Below are 19,993 nucleotides of genomic sequence, written 5' to 3'. Positions count from 1 at the left end.
TTTGAATCTGCCACTAAGCTGACACACAGGCATTTGTAGCTCCGCCCTCTTTTAAAAAGAGCACAATTTCATTTGCATTTAAAGCGACAGTCACCAAAATGCCACAATTAGGATCAAGTTCTAAAAGGGTCAGTTTCAGAGAGGTATAAAGCATTAATTGTGCGGTATTTCGAGCACAAACGTCAAACACACACTCTAGGGACATTAAAGACTTAATTTACATCTTGAAAAAGGGCATAATAGTTTCCATTTACAACGTCAGGCTTTGTTTTTGCTAACCATTACTGTCCTAATCCCTCAAACTTGGCCTCAAATAGTGAGGAATTACAACTGAATTAACTTAATTATAAAAAACAAAGACTTACTAGTATTAGTGGCATGTCTAACGAAAATTAATAAAATATATATATGAAAAAGACCATAATCATAACCATTCCCAGAGATGGGTTGCAGCTTGAAGGGTATCCGCTGCATAAAAACGTGCTGGATAAGTTGGCGGTTCATTCCGCTGTGGCAACCCAGCATTAATAAAGGGACTAAGCCGAAAAGAAAATAAATGAAGGAATGAATAATCATAACCATCTGGGCTCTTCTTTTAATCAATATTGTACTAATGTGGTTTTAGGTTTGTACATTGTGTGATATTAAATAATTGACTCTTTTTATATTACTTGTGTAGATTTTTTTTTAAACATTGATGAAACTTTTTGAGCAATTGGACAAGTTTTAGGCTTAGATCTACTCTGATTCAGTCCAATAAGTGTTCATGTTTACAATATTACTAAGAATGTAAAAGTTGTGACTTCATGATACCATTTCATAGCAAACAAAAAAATCATTAAATAAATAAAAATAGATAAATAACAAAATTATATATATATATATATATATATATATATATATATATATATATATATATATATATATATATATATATATATATATATAAAGTGAGCCAAAACTTTTTGAAAATTATCGTTACTTACCTGCTAAACAAGTATTAAATGTCGATCAGATGGCAGAAGTCATGTAGTAGTTTGTGTTCAAAAGGCTGCAAATTTTTTATCATGCCTCAGAAGTTTCTATATCTATAATACAGATTTATAGGGTTAAAATTATAGATTAAGTCTGGAAATCATTGTATATTTTTCTTTAAAAATCCCTACAGTAAAGAAAAAAAAACTAGCAACACACCATAGTTTTCGTTCCTGCAGTAAACACCAACTTGCAGGTAAAAACTAAGCCCATCATTTCAGCACTCGGAACTGAATGGAGGTGTTGCCACCTGGTGGACGATTGACGTAATGACGTCACACCTACTTTCACACTAACCACGTGCCACCGAGCACTCGATATGAAAATAATATTGCACAGCAACCATTATGTTAACAGGAAAACTGGGGATATCTGTAAATTGTAACACTACAATCTCTCCATTATTGCTGCAAAGACCACATGTGGGTCACTCAAATTTAATAGCAAATAGGCTACATGCAACTATTATGAATCATTTTGGTTAGGTTATATTAGTTAATAAGACAAGCAATCGAGTAATAATACATTTATTGTATTGTATGTTCATATAAAGACATTCATTGTTAATTATGTTAACTTACAGTGGATTACCGGTAACTAAGCCTGAATTTGGATTTGAATAATGCAGATGCTGAATATGTTTATTAATAGCCTAAATGCTGTACAAGTTTTGATCATACTTGTTAGTAAGGCAAGTTTATGTATATAGCACATTTTATACACGATTGTAATTCAAAGTGCCTTGCACAAGATCCATAACATGCGAGCATAAGAAATAAAAACAACCAATTAAAATGATTAAAAACATAAAACATTAAATTTAAAAATCGCAAACATACAATCCATTGTTTTTTAATAAAGCATCTGTAAATACACTCACCGGCCACTTTATTAGGTACACCTATCCAACTGCTTGTTAACGCATATTTCTAATCAGCCAATCGCATGGCAGCAACTCAAAGCATTTAGTCATGTAGACATGGTCAAGACGATCTGCTGCAGTTCAAAGCGAGCGTCAGAATGAGGAAGAAAGGGGATTTAAGTGACTTTGAACGTGCCATGGTTGTTGGTGCCAGACGGGCTGCTCTGAGTATTTCAGAAACTGCTAATCTACTGGGATTGTCACGCACAACCATCTCTAGGGTTTACAGAAAAATAGAAAATATCCAGAAAGCGGCCTTGCTGATGCCAGAAGTCAGAGAACAATGCAAGACTGCTTTCTTGAACATGACAGTTCACTGTACTCAAATGGCCTCCACAGTCACCAGAACTTAATCCAATAGAGCACCTTCGGGGTGTGGTGAAATTGGCATCATGAATGTGCAGCCGACAAATCTGCAGCGACTGTGTGATGCTATCATGTCAATATGGAGCAAAATCTCTGAGGAATATTTCCAGTAGCTTGTTGAATCTATTCCATGAGGGATTAAAACAGTTCTGACAAAAGAGGTCCAACCTGGTACTAGTAACATGTACTTAATAAAGTGGCCGGCGAGTGTATATTAACTAATAAAATGTGTCCATTTCATTAACATCTTGAACACACTACTTAAAATATTGCAAAGATATAGACAGAAATGTTAACAATTATTAACAGACAAACACAATATAATGTGATCCTGTTCAGTCAGATGTTTTCTTTTGTCCATCTGTTTCCAAGGATACAGGAATGTGCTCATCTTTTCCCATCTTTCACACACACACACACACACACACACACACACACACACACACACACACACACACACACACCTTTAAATAAATCACTGATTCATTCATATAGGAATATATATATATATATATATATAAGCTGGAATGTGGCTCGCAGGCTGTAAATGGTATACATTATTGATTAATCAACTGATTATTTAACTGTATTTTGCTCAGTATCTCAGTGTGTCTGTGTTTTTTTTCTCTCCCTGCAGGGCTGTTTCCTCTCTGCTGCTGACTGGACATCTTTATAATGATACTACAGCTCGTTCCTGTGCTTGTGTCTGGAATTTCTAACAGCAGAATACAGAGAAACACCCGTTTTCACAGTTACACCCACTTACTTCCGGCTTTACTCTGCGTAATGTCAACACTTCATCTGGGTTATGGAGACCCTGCTGAAAGACCTAGGCTGGTTTTAAGCTGGTCGACCAGCCTGGTTTAGAGGGGTTTTGGCCAATTCCATGCTGGTTCCCACATTTCAGCCTGGTCTAAGCTGGAAAATGACCAGCTATTTCCAGCAAAAACCAGATTGGTTTAAGCTGGACATAGCTGGTTTTGGCTGGTCTCCCATCCTGGCTAGGCTGGTCAAGCTGGTTTTAGCTCATCTCCCAGCCTGACCAGCTATTACAACTATTCTAGCATATGTTTTACACAGTGGATGCCCTTCCAGCTGCAACCCAGTACAGGGAGTGTCTTTAAAAATGCTAAATAAAGCCTCATTTATCAGTGAAGTGGTGAATAAATGGACATTGCTGTAGATAACTATGCTTATTTAAGGGGCTTATCGGTGTTCAGGAATGTAAAGCAGGTTCTATTCATGTAAAATGAGTTGGCATAGACAACTATTAACAGGTTCCTTTTGTTTTCTTATATGTGTAAATAGGAAGTATTCAGTGAATGATTCGGCCTATCAGGCAGCCATTACTAGAGTTGATGGTGCGTAACGATGAGCTCATTATTTAAATGACTGTCTGACTCAAGCTTTTTTTTCACAACCCCAAATTAGAAAAAGCTGGGATACTATGGAAAACGCAAAAAATAAATAAATAAATAAATAAATAAAGTAGTGATTTCTAAATTTGCTTTGATGTGTATTTCATTACAGACAATACAACAAACATTATTTAATGTGTTCCTCATCATTATTATTGTGTTTTCCAATTTTCAAAAAAGTAAGGACAGTAAAGCATTTACCACTTTGTAATGTTGCCAATCCTTTTCACAACACTTAAAATACATTTAGGGACTGAAGACACCAAGTGATGAAGTGTTCCAGGTGTAATTGTCTCCCATTCTTCCTGTAAACAAGTCTTAAGGCGGGCAACAGTACAGGTTATTCGTGCAAAATGCGCCACTCTTACTCAATTGGGGACAGGTCGGGACTGCAGTGACAACTTTTTTTTTTGATTTGAGGTTTTAAGTAATATGATTAAGTGGTTTCCAGTAACATACACCACTGTAATTTCAACAAGATGCAAAAAAGGTCTGAGAAAGGTTAGGTGTAGTTAAAGTTAACGCTGACGTGATGTTGCATTTTGACCGTCACACATGCTAAAAATGTATGTAATGAGTACTGTCATCATTTAAATGCAGTAAATGGCTAAACATTTTTGAACTTGAAGTTATAAAAACTGTTTGTTTTTTTTCCATTTTTGAACCAAATCGCAAAACTGTCTTATGGTGCAACTGTTTTGAGCATAGTTCAACAAATTACAGCTTAAAAATAAAATAAATTCCTCAGGGCTAATTTTACAAAGTAATCTTTTCATCCTTATATTTCTAAAAACATTGAACTTGATTTTGTCACAAAAAACATGTCCTATGGTGTGACCTTAAATGCTCATTTTAATTAGGGCAAATCAACTGAAAAGTTCAAGTATTTCACAATAATGTTTTTTTATGACCTTTGGAGCCCATATTTATTGGAAATGTCCAACAAGTCATGGAGAAAAAAATATTAATAATTTGAAATAAAATAAATATATAAAGATAAGTGTCCAACAATAAAGACAACCTATAATCACGCTATTTATATATCATTAAGAGTATTTTTTCTTGATGTTTGTCACACCATAGGACATATTTAAGGTACAGTTAAGTAAAAATAAAAATAAATCAAAAACCATGAACAAATTGATTTAGTTAATGAACTCTTATATTTTCTCAAACATCAGACTTTAAAACTACAACACTCTTTTACAAAAAGAAACTACTTAATGTAATGTACTTTTAATCATCCCGCATGAACAGCATGCAACCACTTTCACTTCTGATACAATTATTTGTCTAATTGTTGATTAATAGTTGCATAAATGATTTGATAGTGGATAGTTGATAGAGACAAAGTTGATAGAGGATATAGCAAAGCTTCATTTCCAATATTTTATTTCTCAACAATATAAGAAACAACAACAAAAAAATAAAACAGCTGTAGTGCAAGTTTCAGCATTATATAAATGTCTCTGAAGAAAAGCCTCTGTGAATCTTTAAGCAGCTCTTCCACCCGTCACATGTTCTACTCATCGTCAGACTCGTCAGATTCGCACAGTATATTAGTGTAGTAGTAATGCATCATCTAAAAAAAATACAGGAAAACTTACTTTACTTATTATGCATAAACACGAACAGTATATCTACTTAATATCTGTACACACCAACACACACAAACAAAATAAATACACATGTAAAGTCAGAAGAATAACAAAATGATTAGGCTACCGTTAAGCCCTAACTACACTTGATGTTCGGATGCAACTTTACAGTCTTTTATGTTCAATTTAATTCAGTTTGTTAGGTTAATTAAATGGATTTGTGTTGTGACGACAGTTTATTATAATTATATCATGAGAAATATTCGCATGTTCGTTCATCCACTATTATTATCAAATACTACACACACAAACACAAATCATCAAAAGAGTCAAATAATTTCACATGCAACATCAGAAGATTATGCTTAATCTTTAATTATAGACGCTTAAGATGCTACTTTAAACAACTTAATTAAAATACATATGAAAAAAAAAAAAGAATACAGATAAAAAGGTTCGAACACCAAAACCGGTCATCATTACAGTTAATTTTACTCATTAGGCTGTTTTTGTTATCAACAAACTTTTAAAATGTACTTTTCGTTTACAAAAGAGACAAAAAAATTGTGAAGCTCTACATTATTATCATTATTTAATTGTGTTATTCAGATGGCGAAATTTCTGACTGAGAAAAGTTTAATGTGGGCCGGTATAAGATTCTGATGGTATGATAACCTTGGATAAAAATATCACAGTATTGTAATTATTACTGCTCTAAAACATGTTCTTTTTCAAGTGCTTTTTAGGTAAAAAACAAAATCTTTTCTCCCCTTTGAAAACAATATATTTGATATATTTTTAAAGATTTCTAATATTTTGGAACAGTAAACATGTCAGGCTAAATAATTCAAATAAATCAGTGACTTCTGCTGTCTTTATTTGCTTCAAAAACACAGATTTCTTTACAATTTAAAATGCATCTTTAGATATTTCTTTACTCTGGATATACTGTTATCCCAAAAAACAAACAAAAAATGTAAAAAAAAATCTTGCACATATGATAACCGTATCACGCAAAATTTTGGCAGTTTTAAAACCTTGACCTTTTTTCAAACCGTGGTATACCTTGAAAACGATTATTGACCCATGCCTAGTGCTGACCAGTTTGATATTTGCCCAATAAATGACAATTTTTTATATTATTTTATTTAAAACTTTAACAGACTCTTTTTTTATAACGATATACGATGTAATAAATTTGTATTTTTTTAAAATAACACTTTTTTCCACATTTCTTTATTCAAAATATTTGGAAAGTGCTTTTGGTACATTATCTCAAAAAGTGTGGTTATGATGACCACCATACGACAAGCTAATCAAGTAAAAAAAGAGCCTAAAATGTCACTAAAATGCAGTATTTACATTTATAATTCAATAAAAAAATAGCCGAATAACTGCAAAAAGGTCTAGTTTTTGGGGAAAAAATGACCACACATTTCAGCAGGCTGGCTACAGTACTGTCTATATGATTTCTTATACAATAAATGGTTTAAAATATTGATATTTCAATAAAAGTCACTTTAATAAACTTTAAAACTGAATTTTCAACACCTGAAGAGAACAAAACAGAAATCATGGACCCAAAATGCAATTAATAATAACCATAAAGACACAGAAAACATCTATCACAAAACACAGAAACTGTCAACTATATATATTTTACAGTGTATATCTGTTCAATCTATGTTTTTAACAGTCTATAACACATATCTACAGTAAGAATAGTCGTAATATTACCATGTTCATCCACTCTTGGCGTTTCCGCTGTCGTTCTAACCGTCTTTCTCGTCGCTCTATCGCGCGTTTGCGTCTTGCCGCCAAAATGAGTTTCCGTCGAAATCGCCGCCGAGCCATAATCTCCTCATCCAGATGTCTTTGTCTCGCCCTCCACCAACAGCACACCAACAGCAGCAATAAAACAGCTTCGGTTGTCTCCATCTTAATCGTTTCGCATAGTTTGCTTTACCCGTGTGATTCTGCTTTGTCTTTGTTTGTTCTTCCCGCTGAACTCGGCGATTTGTGATGTTTGGGGTGTGCTTTGGGCGGAGTTTCTGCATTTAGACCACGCCCACATTTACCAAACGGTAAAGTCTAGATCGGAAATGCGGCCGGCCGAAAGTGCGATATGCACATTAATAAAGCAGCATTTTTATGACACTGTAAAACAATAATTAATATTTTTATATTACTGTGACGGTTGGGTTTAGGGTTGGGGTGGGAGTAGGCGTTAAAAATACAATTTATAGGGTAATTGAATAGATAACGTAAATAATACTCGGTACAACAACTGATTTTACATTACTGTGACATTGTGGGTTGTATTTCTATAATAAATTTAAGAAATAATTTTTAATAACTTCCCGAAGAAAACGTATCCGATCTAGCAACAACCGATCCAAACCACCTAAATAATATTTCACACAAACTTTTTAAAGCGTACAGTGTTGTGAGGAAAATGACATTGATACTGTGCGACAGCTATATTTTGTATAAAAAAATATTGATAATAGTCTCACATTAATAAATATAAAATATTCAAATTATTTCACTAGTGCTTCCTTAAGATACATTAACAGATACCAGATAAATAATATTTTAAAATGTTGTTGAAGTTTAAAACTCTGGGTGAGCGACAAGGTGAAAACTGTGATTTTGACACCTAAAAGGAAAAATATATAATAGAAAGCTAGTAAAAAAATTCAAAGTAGGTTTTATTATTAGTTTTACAAAGAAAACTATATATATATTTTTGGATATATGATCAAAGGACATAAAAGTGCCCGTCATTGAATTACCATGTTTGTACGTGCAATTTTTAGTGTGTTTCTTCCCGAACTGCCTCTCATAAACAGTACCTCAATCATAAGCAGCCTACTGGGTTTTGTTTGTGGTCCACATCTGTATTGCGAGAGTTGTCATGCGCATGTCCGCGGTGTGGCAGCAGCTCAGACTCAAACTCAGCTCTCTCTCAGTGAACTCACATCTGCTCAGGATCTGCTGCAGACGATGTTTACTGTGATTTTACTCCATGATTTCACCGAAGATGGTCGCGGCACACACCTCCAGCCACCCGTCTGCATCTGCTGACTGGATCGTCTGTCTGGATAAGAGGTACCATCGCCGTTCACCCTTCAAAAACTTAACTCTGCACCTCCACATGCTGTATGACGCCGTTCTGGTCCACCTTCGGGGGTCATTACCCGGTGAAAACACATCAGAAACGCAATTGGCTTGTAGATATAAGAATACAGCATAAGTTTCATGTCATGAATGTCAGATATGCGATTGTCAGAGAGATTGTTTGTGTTCAGACGCAGCTTTTATTGTCAGCTCGGCAGGTTTCGGATGATGCATGAATTCAGTATTATGTATTCTCTGCTTCAGCTGTTGAATTTCTGTGAATATTATAGTAGAGTGTAGTTTGGAAAGGGTTGTTTGTCACCTGGAGGAGGTCACCAGTGCTGCAGTGCTTGTGTTACTGCAGACACTTTCTGCTGTCAAGGGCTTTACTATAGCGGAGACCAAACTTAAAGGGATAGTTCACTCAAAAAGGGAAAAATCTGTCATAAATGACTCAACTTTCTCTTCTCACAAACATTAATGAGGTAAAATTGGTTTTATTTTTGCCCATTTGTTAATTTTTAAACTGTAACTATATTGTTTACTATACTACTTTGAATATTGGATGTAGATGTGACTTAAAAACAACATTAGCACTTTTAACTAACTGCGAACAATGCTGTATTTTGGTAGTCATTGGCTACTAATATGATTTCTCTATTTAGAATTTGCAAAGAATACTTTTCGGAAATTATATTATTAAGGAAAAGTTAGAATGTGCGACCGGCCACTTTATTAGGTACACCCTACTACCCCCCCTTTCGCCTTCAGATCTGCCTTAATCCTTTATGGCATAGATTCAACAAGGTACTGGAAATACTCCTCAGAGATTTTGCTCCATATTGACATGATAGCATCACACAGTTCCTGTAGATTTGTTAGCTGCACATCCACATCCCAAAGGTGCTCTATTGTATTGAGATCTGGTGACTGTGGTGACCATTTGAGTACAGTGAACTCATTAGCTATGTTTCCAACCACCTATTTTATGCGCATTTTGCAAATGCGCTTAAAAAAAAACAGTTGATGGAAATGCCATGATGCGCATACATTTTGAAAATGCGCATAAAAAACGTATGCGCCTAACTGGGGAGGATAAACTTTTTATTCGATTAGAAAAGATGTGCGTAAACTGCGATGGAAACACTTTTACCGCACAAACTCCAGCATGCGCATTAAAAAAGGTCATGTGATTTTGTTGAAAGAGATCATGTGATGCTTAAAATGTGTGTGAATGGACAAAACTTCAGGCTGAGCACATTATAAAACACCTGAAATGTTGTGCAGGAGTGGCACCCGGTGTGGTCTTCTGCTGCTGTAGCCCATCCGCCTTAAGGTTGGACGTGTTGTGCATTCAGAGTGTCAGCAGTTTCTGAAATACTCAGACCAGCCCGTCTGGCACCAACAACCATGCCACGTTCAAAGTCACTTAAATCACCTTTCTACCCCATTCTGATGCTCGGTTTGAACTGCAGCAGATCATCTTGAACACATGCCTAAATGCATTGAATTGCTGCCATGTGATTGGCTGATGCGTCATCAAGCAGTTGGACTGGAAGGTATGTCAAGGGTTCTTCAAGACGAAAATATTGAGATAAGCACGTGATCCTCTCAAAATTTGTTTAGAAATAAACTTCACAAAGAGTAAGCATTTTTTTTTTAGAAAATAATAATCTTTTACATTTTAATCTTTAATGTTTTTATTATTTAAATGTATTTCTGTGCTACTGTGCATCCATGTGTGTGTAATAAACAATGCGTATGCACATTTTAGAGACCTGCGTGTGACAGCTTTATCAGTCCTGTTCTCACTATATTCTGTTCCATTCCTTCCAGCTCCCCCAAAAATACATATTATTTTCTCATCCTCCATGAAGACATTTTATACATTTTCTTCTGTAAATATGTCAAAACTTAACTTGTGATTAATAATAGGCATTGCTAAGAATACATTTGGACACCTTAATTGTGATTTTCTCAGTTTTCAACCTTCAGATTCCAGATTTTAATAGTTGTATCTTGTCGAAATATGGTCATATCCTACCTAACCTTATATGGATGCAAAGCTAATTCATTCACGATCTCAATTTTCCAAAATGGACTGGTTTTGAGGTCCAGGGTCACATTTTACACTTTGTAACACCAGCAGTACTGTGAGTCTCTGCCCACGATAGAAACAGCATATCTAGTATATATCCAACATTACAGAGCAGTTAACAAACATTACAGTCTCTTTATCAAACGTGGACAGAGATTTGTGCTTAATGTGTTTATGACACTCTCTAATGGGCTCAGACCTGCTCTTCCTGCAACCAACGGCTCCGTCTCTCTGTAAGATCAATATTTACACATCTAGCACAGATGGACAGAGCTCTGCTGGAAAGTGTAAATGTGGCAGCACAAATCTCTCCCCATTTCTAGCTTTATCTCCTGATATTGTTTTGATGGAGCGATGAATGCATTACAGAAACAACCAGATGTCCCGACTGGAGCTGTGTTTGATTTGTGCTGCAGTGGTTTGGGTCTACCACTTCCATCACAACATATTGATTGCTGTTTGAATTATATCAATGTCATAAATTTAAACTGTTGAGGCTGAAAGTAGTTGAGTGTTTAAAGGAGCACTCCACTTTTTTTTTTTGTAAACAGGTTATTTTTACAACACCTCTAGAGTTAAATTCAATCCAGGCTCATTCTGATTACGTACCCCTATATACATTTGTGGAGAGTGCCAAATACGTCCCAGGAGCTACGTTTTTTTTGCTGTTTTTGTTTTCAGTAATCCACAAGAGGCCGCTGTGTATGCTTTTTCAGATCTTAAATTTCTCCCACGAGTGCCTTTCGTGCCTGCTGTTCTCATGTAAATCCAGCAGAGGCCACTGTCGACTGACCCACCCTCCTTCTTCCCAAAACCCAACTAATAGTGTTTTAAAAAGCACTGATTGACCCACCCATCCCCTTGTATATACCCAACCGCAGTGTTTTAAAAGCAATCCAGAAAAAGAAAAGCCCTCACTTGATTGGTTTTCAGATTTTACCACATTCTCACCCTGTTATTTACTTGCTTTTAAAATTTTTTGGCTTTTGTCTTACCTGATTTCTGGAACCGTTCTTCACTAGACTCAAACCCCGTTGTCGCAATCAACTCCGCTCTGCATCTCAATTCTGCCATCGTACGTGTCGAGCTACCGGACAAACTGGTAACAGTGGAAAAGCCATCCATACTGAGGTAAGTGGTCAGCTGGTAAGCAAGAAATACCGCCTTGTAGCATTTGATTTAAAGACGAAATGCAGCCATACGTCCCTCTGGCTACATAATTCGCGACCTCCAGAAACGTATATAGGGTTACATTTTCAGAATGAGCCTGTGTTGCTTAAATTGTTGGGTCCCACTTTATATTAAGTGTCCTTAACTACTATGTACCTGCATCAAAAAATAAATACAATGTACTTACTGTGTTCATAATGTATTTGAGAACACTTGTGGAGCTTTTGAGTTGGGATAGGGGTTGGGTTATGAACAGGTTTGGTGGTATGGGTAGGTTTAAGGGTGGGTTAAGGTTTAAGGGATGGTCAACAGTGTATTTACAAATGTAATTACAAAAGTTAATTAAAGATGTAGTTACATACATGTATTTAATCAAGCATAAGTACACAGTAAATACATGTATTTACACAATAAGTACATTGTAACAAACTATTAATTACTGTGTAAGTACTTATTAGTTAAGGCCACTTAATATAAAGTGGGACCAATTGTTGAATTTGACCTTTTTTAAATTGATTCAGCTGAACTCCAGGTCTGGCGGGAGCACTTTTAGCTTAGCTTAGCATAGATAATTGAATTGGGTTAGACCATTAGGATCTCGTAAAAAAAATGTAAAAAAAAAATTCTTAAAGCAATTTGAAATTTAAAAAGGCGTACACAGCAGCCTCTGGTGGATTCGCAAAAACAAAAACTGCTAAAAAACGTAGCTCCTGGGGTGATTTGGCGCTCTCCAGAAATGTATATAGAGGTACGTAATCAGAATGAGCCTGGATTGGTTGTTTCAGTATGCAAACATAAGCACTGAGTACAAATGTCCACATGAAATAACAGAAATACTACTCGCATCCGTGTCCAGTGTTTTTCCAAATGAAATCCTTTGGCTTAAAGGAGTCTGTCATGTTGATAGTGTTCTTTAGCTTTTGGTGTAAAACTGTTTGCACAGTAAATGGGTTTTGGTCCCTGTTAAACGGCCTCTTTTGCTCACATCTACAGTTTACTGTTTGCACAGGTGCGTCTGACCCCTGAGTGCAGCTTAGCACAAAGAAGACATCTGTATTGTTTTCATTTTAAAGGTGCCATAGAATGCATTGATACATTGAGCTCTGTTTTAACGATCTAAGAGAGGTCTAAATCACTCAGCGCAGATGCACTTAGAGCATGTCCAAATTCCCTTTTGCTGTTTTAGGGACAGAAAAAACAGTCGACACATGGTGTAAAAGGGTTGTCCTTTAACTCTTAATGAGTTATGGGTGTTTTTTGGGCGTAAAGTGCATTAGACCAGTTAGAATCTCATCTCCCATTCCCTTCATGAGTGAGTTGTCGTTGTGTCATGGTGCATTCACTATTAACATGGCAGACTTTGTGAACACTTTACTAGCGAGGAAATGGATACGCTCATGTGGAAGGTTAATGCAAGCAAACCATTTAATGAACGAGCCGGATTCACTAAAACCCAATGAGGTAAAGAAGGCTTTGCAGGGGATAGCGTTTTTGTAAACAATAGCAATCTTTTACGTTTTAATCTTAAGTTTTTTTTTAATATTTAAAGACTTTTCCGTGCTGCTGCGCACCCCTCTGTGTGTAATAAGCAATGTGTATAGACGTTTTGCAGCATACACTAATATAGAGATCTGTTTGGGACAGATTTTTCAGTCACGATCCTAATATAATATAATATATATTATTTGCAACGCGGGGAAGCGATCACAAATTGAGGAGCGGGGAAAGGGGGCGGGGTGGAGCGACAACGCGGGGAAGCCTTCACAAACTGAGGAGTGATCTCAAACTGAAAGCTGCGAGAGCGTCAAAGTAGCCGGAAGTCATTCATTTTCAATGAGAACAGGCGGTGAGGAACAGCGCGGCGCGTCTTCTCCTGTGTGGGCGTCAAGGAGAGTTGAAATCAAGTCAACTGTATGGTAATGAGCTATGATGAGGTTCGGCGGCAAACAATCAGAATGAAGTAGTCCACCGCTTGAGAGGAGTTCAGAGAAGACAGACCTGTGTTCTTTGGTTCAGACCACAGTTGTTCCCAGGGGTTTGATAATTGCGGTTGCCGGATTTCCAATTATTGAAAATCACGACGACGATGACGCGGAGCCCCCTAATCACGCTGAGCCACCCTGTGGTGCGTGCCCTGTGGGCCCGTCCACTACGCCCCTGGCTAAGTGTGAACTCTTGAAATAGCTGATTAAGTTTTTAAAACATTTGCTTAAATATTCGTAAACAACAAACTAAAAGTTCAAATATTACATAATTAAGGCACACAACGTCATAAGTCGTTAATATTAGGTTAGATATAGGTCGTGCTGTCTGGTGACCAAAATGTCTAGCCAGCGTCTAAGGACAATGTTATTTTGACCTTCAATAATGTTGTCAAATGACTATGATACTTGGTTGATTTTAGGTTGGAAAGTAACCAAAATCCAACATCTTAAACCAACTTCATATTGACGTCAAATACTGACATTTACTCGCCAGGTATGACAACCAACATACAACCAACGTCATATTGGTAACGTTCACACAATGTCAAGCTGTAACATCATTGATATTTGGTTGATTTTAGGTTGGACGTTGACGTCGGCCTGATGTTGGGTTCTGACATTAACCCGATTTTCATTTCCAAACAAAATGCAACGTCTCCATGATGTTGGGTTACAACGTCAATCTGACATCATGTTGACATCCTGTGCCTGCTGGGCAATGACAATATTCATTCATTCATTTTCCTGTCAGCTTAGTACCTTTATCACTCGGGGGTCGCCACAGCAGAATGAACCGCCAACTTATCCAGCAAGTTTTTACGCAGCGGATGCCCTTCCAGCCACAACCCATCTCTGGGAAACATCCACACACACTCATACGCTACGGACAATTTAGCCTACCCATTTCATCTGTACCGCATGTCTTCTGACTGTGGGGGAAACTGGAGCTCCCAGAGGAAACCCACGCAAACGCAGGGAGAACATGCAAACTCCAAACAGAAACGCAAACTGAGCCGAGGCTCGAACCAGCGACCTTCTTGCTGTGAGGCGAACGTGCTACCCACTGCGCCACCAATGACAATATTGCATATGTTTATTATTATGATGTGTTGAATTATTGAAAATGGCTAGGCTGAATTGAAAAGACTGAGAATTTTCTTTTTTTTATTATTATTTTTTACTGAGCATTTTAGATTTTTTAAATAATTTTTTTAGGGGTTTTCACCTTTAATGATAAGAGGAAGGATCGGCAAAGGACCTCAAACCGGGAATCGAACTCGGGTCACCGTGAGCACCTTGGTGCTGCATGTCAACGCACTAACCACTAGGCTACTGGTGCTGACACATTTAAGATTTTGAACTATATATACAACAAAGTCTAACATGCATTCAACAGAAAGGTCAAATATAATAAAACAGTAATAGTTCAACATTAGCCGGCAGCTAGCTTTCTGCAACTCTCACATGGTCACCCACTGAAGCTAAGCAGAGGTGCACCTGGATGGGAGACCACATGGGAAAGGTAGGTTGCTGCTGGAATTGGTGTTAGTGAGACCAGCAGAGGGGGCGTGACCTGCGGTCTGTGTGGGTCCTAATGCCCCAGTATAGTGAAGGGGACTCTATACTGCTCAGTGAGCACCATCATTCAGATGATATGTTAAACTGAGCTCTCTGTGGTCGTTAAAAATTCTTGTTGTCCTTCGAAAAAATGTAGGGGTTTAACCCTGGTGTCCTGGCTAAATTTGCCCACTGGACTTTGTCCATCATTGCCTCCTAACCATCCCCATACCACAATTGGCTTCCTCACTCTGTCTCCTCTCCACCAATCAGTCTAGTGCAACATGGCTGCCGTTGTGTCATCCAGGTGGACGCTGCACACTTGTGGTGGATGAGGAGATTCCCCCCAAAAATGTGTGTACAGCGCTATATAAATGTAAGGAATGAATATTATAATTATAAAAGGGTACAAAAATCAGGATTGAAATATATCTGATACAGTCTTTCTCATGTCTGACCATTTTTTTCATTTTGGCAGTAGGCAGAGTTTCCAAAAGAGATCAACTGGAGCAGATGGATCCAGGATGAGAATGTTCTTTTCTGACTTCGCTGACATTGCATTTGGGTTTATTTGTATGTGTTTGTATGTGTGTGTGTGTTTGTAGACCAGAGGAGCGTTCAGGGGAAGACGTGGACATAATCATGGTGCGTCTGAAAAGTGTGAAGGCCTTCGAGAAGTTCCACCCACCTCTTCTTCAGCAGATCTGTCTGTGCGGCTTTTATGAATGTCTGGAGAAAGGCATCACTCGTGAGTCAAACACACTGACACTATTACTTCATTACACTGTCAGTCACACAAGGCTGCATTCAAGGGTGCTTTCACACCTACACTTTTGTTTCGGAACGTATCTCGTTTGCCCAGTTAGCGCGGTTCGTTTGGCATATGTGAACAGGGCAATCGCGCTCTGTTCCGCGCCAAAGTAATCGCTCCGAGATCGCTTAAATGAGGTGGTCTCGGCTCGATTGAAACGAACCCTGGAGCGGTTCGATTGCAGTGAGAAAGCGATCCGATCCGAGCGCGGTCATATCACACTGTTTTATGGATATGTAATAGGCTTACGGCTATATGAAGAGAGAATTATGAGTAGGGCGGGAAGTTTCGCGAGTCTCCGGATGCCCGCAAACGAGTGATGATCTCCCGGTAATCTCGCGTCTCCCTCCAGGCCCTCAAATAGGCATCGTCGTGCACCCTTCTCACCCCTCCCCACCGCGTCTCTCCTCAGACGTCGCGCGCACCCTGTCAATCACCACCAAACCACCACCTCTCCTGACAGCTGAGCAGGACGCTGCAAAATAAACCCTGACACTCTGACCAATGTGAGGAGAGTGACTTGTTTTGTTGTCTCACACGTGACTTGTTTTAGCTCTTTTGGTCCGTTTAGAAACTTTGCCGTGTGAAAGCGAACCGCTCCAAGAGCAAAGAGCAACAATGTAACATTTGTAATCTCTGTTTCGGAACAACTGAATCGATTCACAGGTGTGAAAGCAGTCTCTGATTGGTTTGTTTGGAGCCATTCATGCCACCCACTCCGCCACCATGACACTTTTTCTTATTATTGTATTAGAATTGTTCTGGGTTTGTAAATGTGAAGTAAATGTTTGGTTAAAAATCTGTGTGTGTGTGTGTGTGTGTTAGTGTACAGGCAGGGTGACATCGGCACTAACTGGTACACCGTCCTGTCCGGTTCTCTAGACGTCAAAGTCTCCGAAACAGCAAACCATCAGGTACATTATCATTCAAATCCTGTCTACACCAAATTCGACATCAGAAAAAGTGTACACAGCGACCCCTGGTGGATTAACATGAGAACAACAGGTGCGAAGGGCACTTGCTAGAGAAATCCGGAGCTCCTTCACGGGACTCCACACTTGTAAACAGTCGATCGTGCGACTCTCGGTCCCGCTCAGACTCGTCAGCGCTACCAAGCCGACCAATCACAGAGCTTGCGCTACGGGTTGTTGCGACGTGTAGGTACATTTTTTTAGAGGTGCACGTCAGTGACGGCGACGGCCACAGCGAAGGGCTATGCGTCAGCGCCGTAGCATACATCGGCGTTTGACGCAGAAGTATAAATCAGCCTTTAGAATCAAAGGCCTTTGCTTGATTCATGGTTACGGACGAATTACTGGGCGCGAATTACGGGGGTGGTGGGTTTTGGGGGTCTGGAAATAGGTAAAAATATGTGTTTTTTTAATCTACATATAGGCTAATGTAAAATGAAACTCATATATTATATGAAACTCATATAACATATGTTAGTGCGAACATGTGTGCGTATGTGAGTGGATGCGTACATGCTTATGTCTGTGTGTGTGTGCCTGTGTGTGAGTGACATTGCTTCTGCCTTAAAATAAAGGTCTGACTCTGGCATGTCTCAGTGAGGATGTCAGTATCAGTCGGCTGCTCCTCAGACTCTCCTGCTCTTGGATTGACTCTGTCCTGTGTGTCTGTTCCTCCTCATGTGAAGGATGCGGTCACCATCTGCACGCTGGGCATCGGCACTGCTTTTGGAGAGTCTATCCTGGATAACACACCCCGCCATGCCACCATCGTCACCCGAGAGTTCAGCGAGCTGCTGCGGATCGAGCAGAAGGACTTCAGGAACCTGTGGGAGGTACAGCGCTCCATCACAATATACTAATAATTGTAAAGTATTGGATTACAAATAGAAGTCACGGTTCCACCACATCCCAAAGGTGCTCTATTGGATTGAGATCTGGTGACTGTGGAGGTCATTTGAGTACAGTGAACTCATTATCATGTTCAAGAAACCAGTCTGAGGTGATTCACGCTTTATAACATGGTGCGTTATCCTGGTGGAAGTAGCCATCAGAAGATGGAGACACTGTGCTCATAAAGGGATGGACATGGTCAGCAACAATACTCAGGTAGGCTGTGGCGTTGACACGATGCTCAATTGGAACTAATGGACCCAAAGTGTGCCAAGAAAATCTCCCCCACACCACCACACCACCACCACCAGCCTGAACCGTTGATACAAGGCAGGATGGATCCATGCTTTTATGTTGTTGATGCCAAATTCTGACCCGACCATCCGAATGAAGCAGCAGAAATGGAGACTCATCAGAGCAGGCAACGTTTCTCCAATCTTCTATTGTCCAGTTTTGGTGAGTCTGTGTGAATTGTAGCCTCAGTTTCCTGTTCTTAGCTGACAGGAGTGGCACCCGGTGTGGTCTTCTGCTGCTGTAGCCCATCTGCCTCAAGGTTGGCCGTGTTGTGTGTTCAGAGATGCTCTTCTCTCGGTTGTAATGAGTGCTTATTTGAGTTACTGTTGCCTTTCTGTCAGCTGGAACCAGTCTGGCCATTCTCCTCTGACCTTTGGTATTAACAAGGCATTTGCGCCCTCAAAACTGCCACTCACTGAATATTTTCTCTTTTTCAGACCATTCTCTGTAAATCCTAGAGATGGTTGTGCGTAAAAATCCCAGTAGATCAGCAGTTTCTGAAATACTCAGACCAGCCCATCTGGCACCAACAACCATGGCACGTTCAAAGTCACTTAAGTCGCCTTTCTTCCCCATTCTGATGCTCAGTTTGAACTGCAGCAGATCATCTTGACCATGTGCACATGCCTAAATGCATTGAGTAGCTGCTATGTGTTTGGCTGATCAGAAATTTGCGTTAACAAGCAGTTGGAGAGGTGTACCTAATAAAGTGGCCGGTGAGTGTATATACCAATAAAAGTCTAATCTCAGTAGATACAGTCAAGTAACCTTTTATTATATTGATCACAAATGGTAAAATTATAATATATATCAGTATGGTTTTTATTTTATTTAGTTTTATTATTTTTTTTGAGAGATCTATGATATTGAACTGAAAAAAAACGTATGTGTAAGAATTGATGGAAAGATTTGATCCATACAAGTTGCAAGCTACAAACCCGAATAAATAGGGATGTGTATTCAAGGGAAATGACTGTAAAATGTAGGATGGACGGATGTTTCGCTTCATACACATCTGAATGGCACGCTTGACCATCTGTACGTTCCAGAACTTCTGCAAAAGCCTGACAGATGTGTTTGCTCTATCAGCTTCAGCCAGCAGAGGGCGGTGGAGGAATAAGACAAATCCCGCTTTCCTCGTGCTCTATTGATCCATCTAGTGGTCTAGAGCAGTGGTTCCCAACCTTTTTCTTTGGTGCCCCCCCAAATGAACATATACAAACATTGGAGCCCCCCCACCATATAAATACACACGCACGCACACACATATGTACTGTGTATATATGTATATACTATGTATGTATATGTATATCTTTTTCTTCGCCTCTGAAGAATCACTGCATTTACGTTGTGTCTGCCATTTTTGTTTTGGTTTTGCCTTTACAACACGTTGACAAGCACATTGTGTGAGTGAGCAAAATTTAAATAATTATTTAAAGTTATTTATTTTAATTATTTTTACTATTATGTTGGAATTTTAAGCATGTGTTTAGATTTTTTTTGTACTTAAAAATACATATACTGTATAACAGTAGGGCTGCTCGATTTTGGGAAAAATCATAATCACGATTATTTTGGTCATAATTGTGATCACGATTATTCAAAACGATTATCAGTTGAAGTCAAAATTATTAGCGCTCCTGAGATTTTTTATTTTTTTTATAAATATTTCCCAAATTATGTTTAACAGAGCAAGGAATTTTAACAATATTTCCTAAAATATTTTTTATTTTATTTGTTTTATTTTAGCTAGAATA

At 38.4% G+C, this 19,993-nt stretch overlaps 1 protein-coding gene and 1 long non-coding RNA gene across 3 annotated transcripts in view; one reads left to right on the top strand and one right to left on the bottom strand.

Annotated features, from left to right (window-relative positions):
* Positions 1-4,885: 4,885 nt before the first annotated feature.
* Positions 4,886-7,332, bottom strand: si:ch211-173m16.2. Its single transcript, XR_001800244.4, has 2 exons — positions 7,077-7,332; positions 4,886-5,323 (listed from the first exon to the last, which is right to left on the bottom strand). It is a non-coding gene; the product is annotated as a si:ch211-173m16.2 (long non-coding RNA).
* Positions 7,333-8,212: 880 nt separating this feature from the next.
* rapgef4a (Rap guanine nucleotide exchange factor 4a) overlaps positions 8,213-19,993 on the top strand; it is an 88,146-nt gene continuing 76,365 nt past the window's right edge. For both annotated transcript variants that reach the window (XM_068223530.2, XM_021478818.3), the window contains exons 1-4: positions 8,213-8,450; positions 15,875-16,017; positions 16,906-16,994; positions 17,738-17,884. In XM_068223530.2, coding sequence (XP_068079631.1) covers positions 8,368-8,450; positions 15,875-16,017; positions 16,906-16,994; positions 17,738-17,884 — 462 coding nt within the window. In that variant the 5' untranslated portion in view covers positions 8,213-8,367. The remainder of the gene's footprint in view (positions 8,451-15,874; positions 16,018-16,905; positions 16,995-17,737; positions 17,885-19,993) is intronic.

Source organism: Danio rerio, chromosome 9, assembly GCF_049306965.1.
Source record: "Danio rerio strain Tuebingen ecotype United States chromosome 9, GRCz12tu, whole genome shotgun sequence".
In the NCBI taxonomy this organism is placed as follows: domain Eukaryota; kingdom Metazoa; phylum Chordata; class Actinopteri; order Cypriniformes; family Danionidae; genus Danio; species Danio rerio.
Note: the sequence above shows the minus strand (reverse complement) of the source record. Positions and strands in the feature narration are given on the sequence as shown.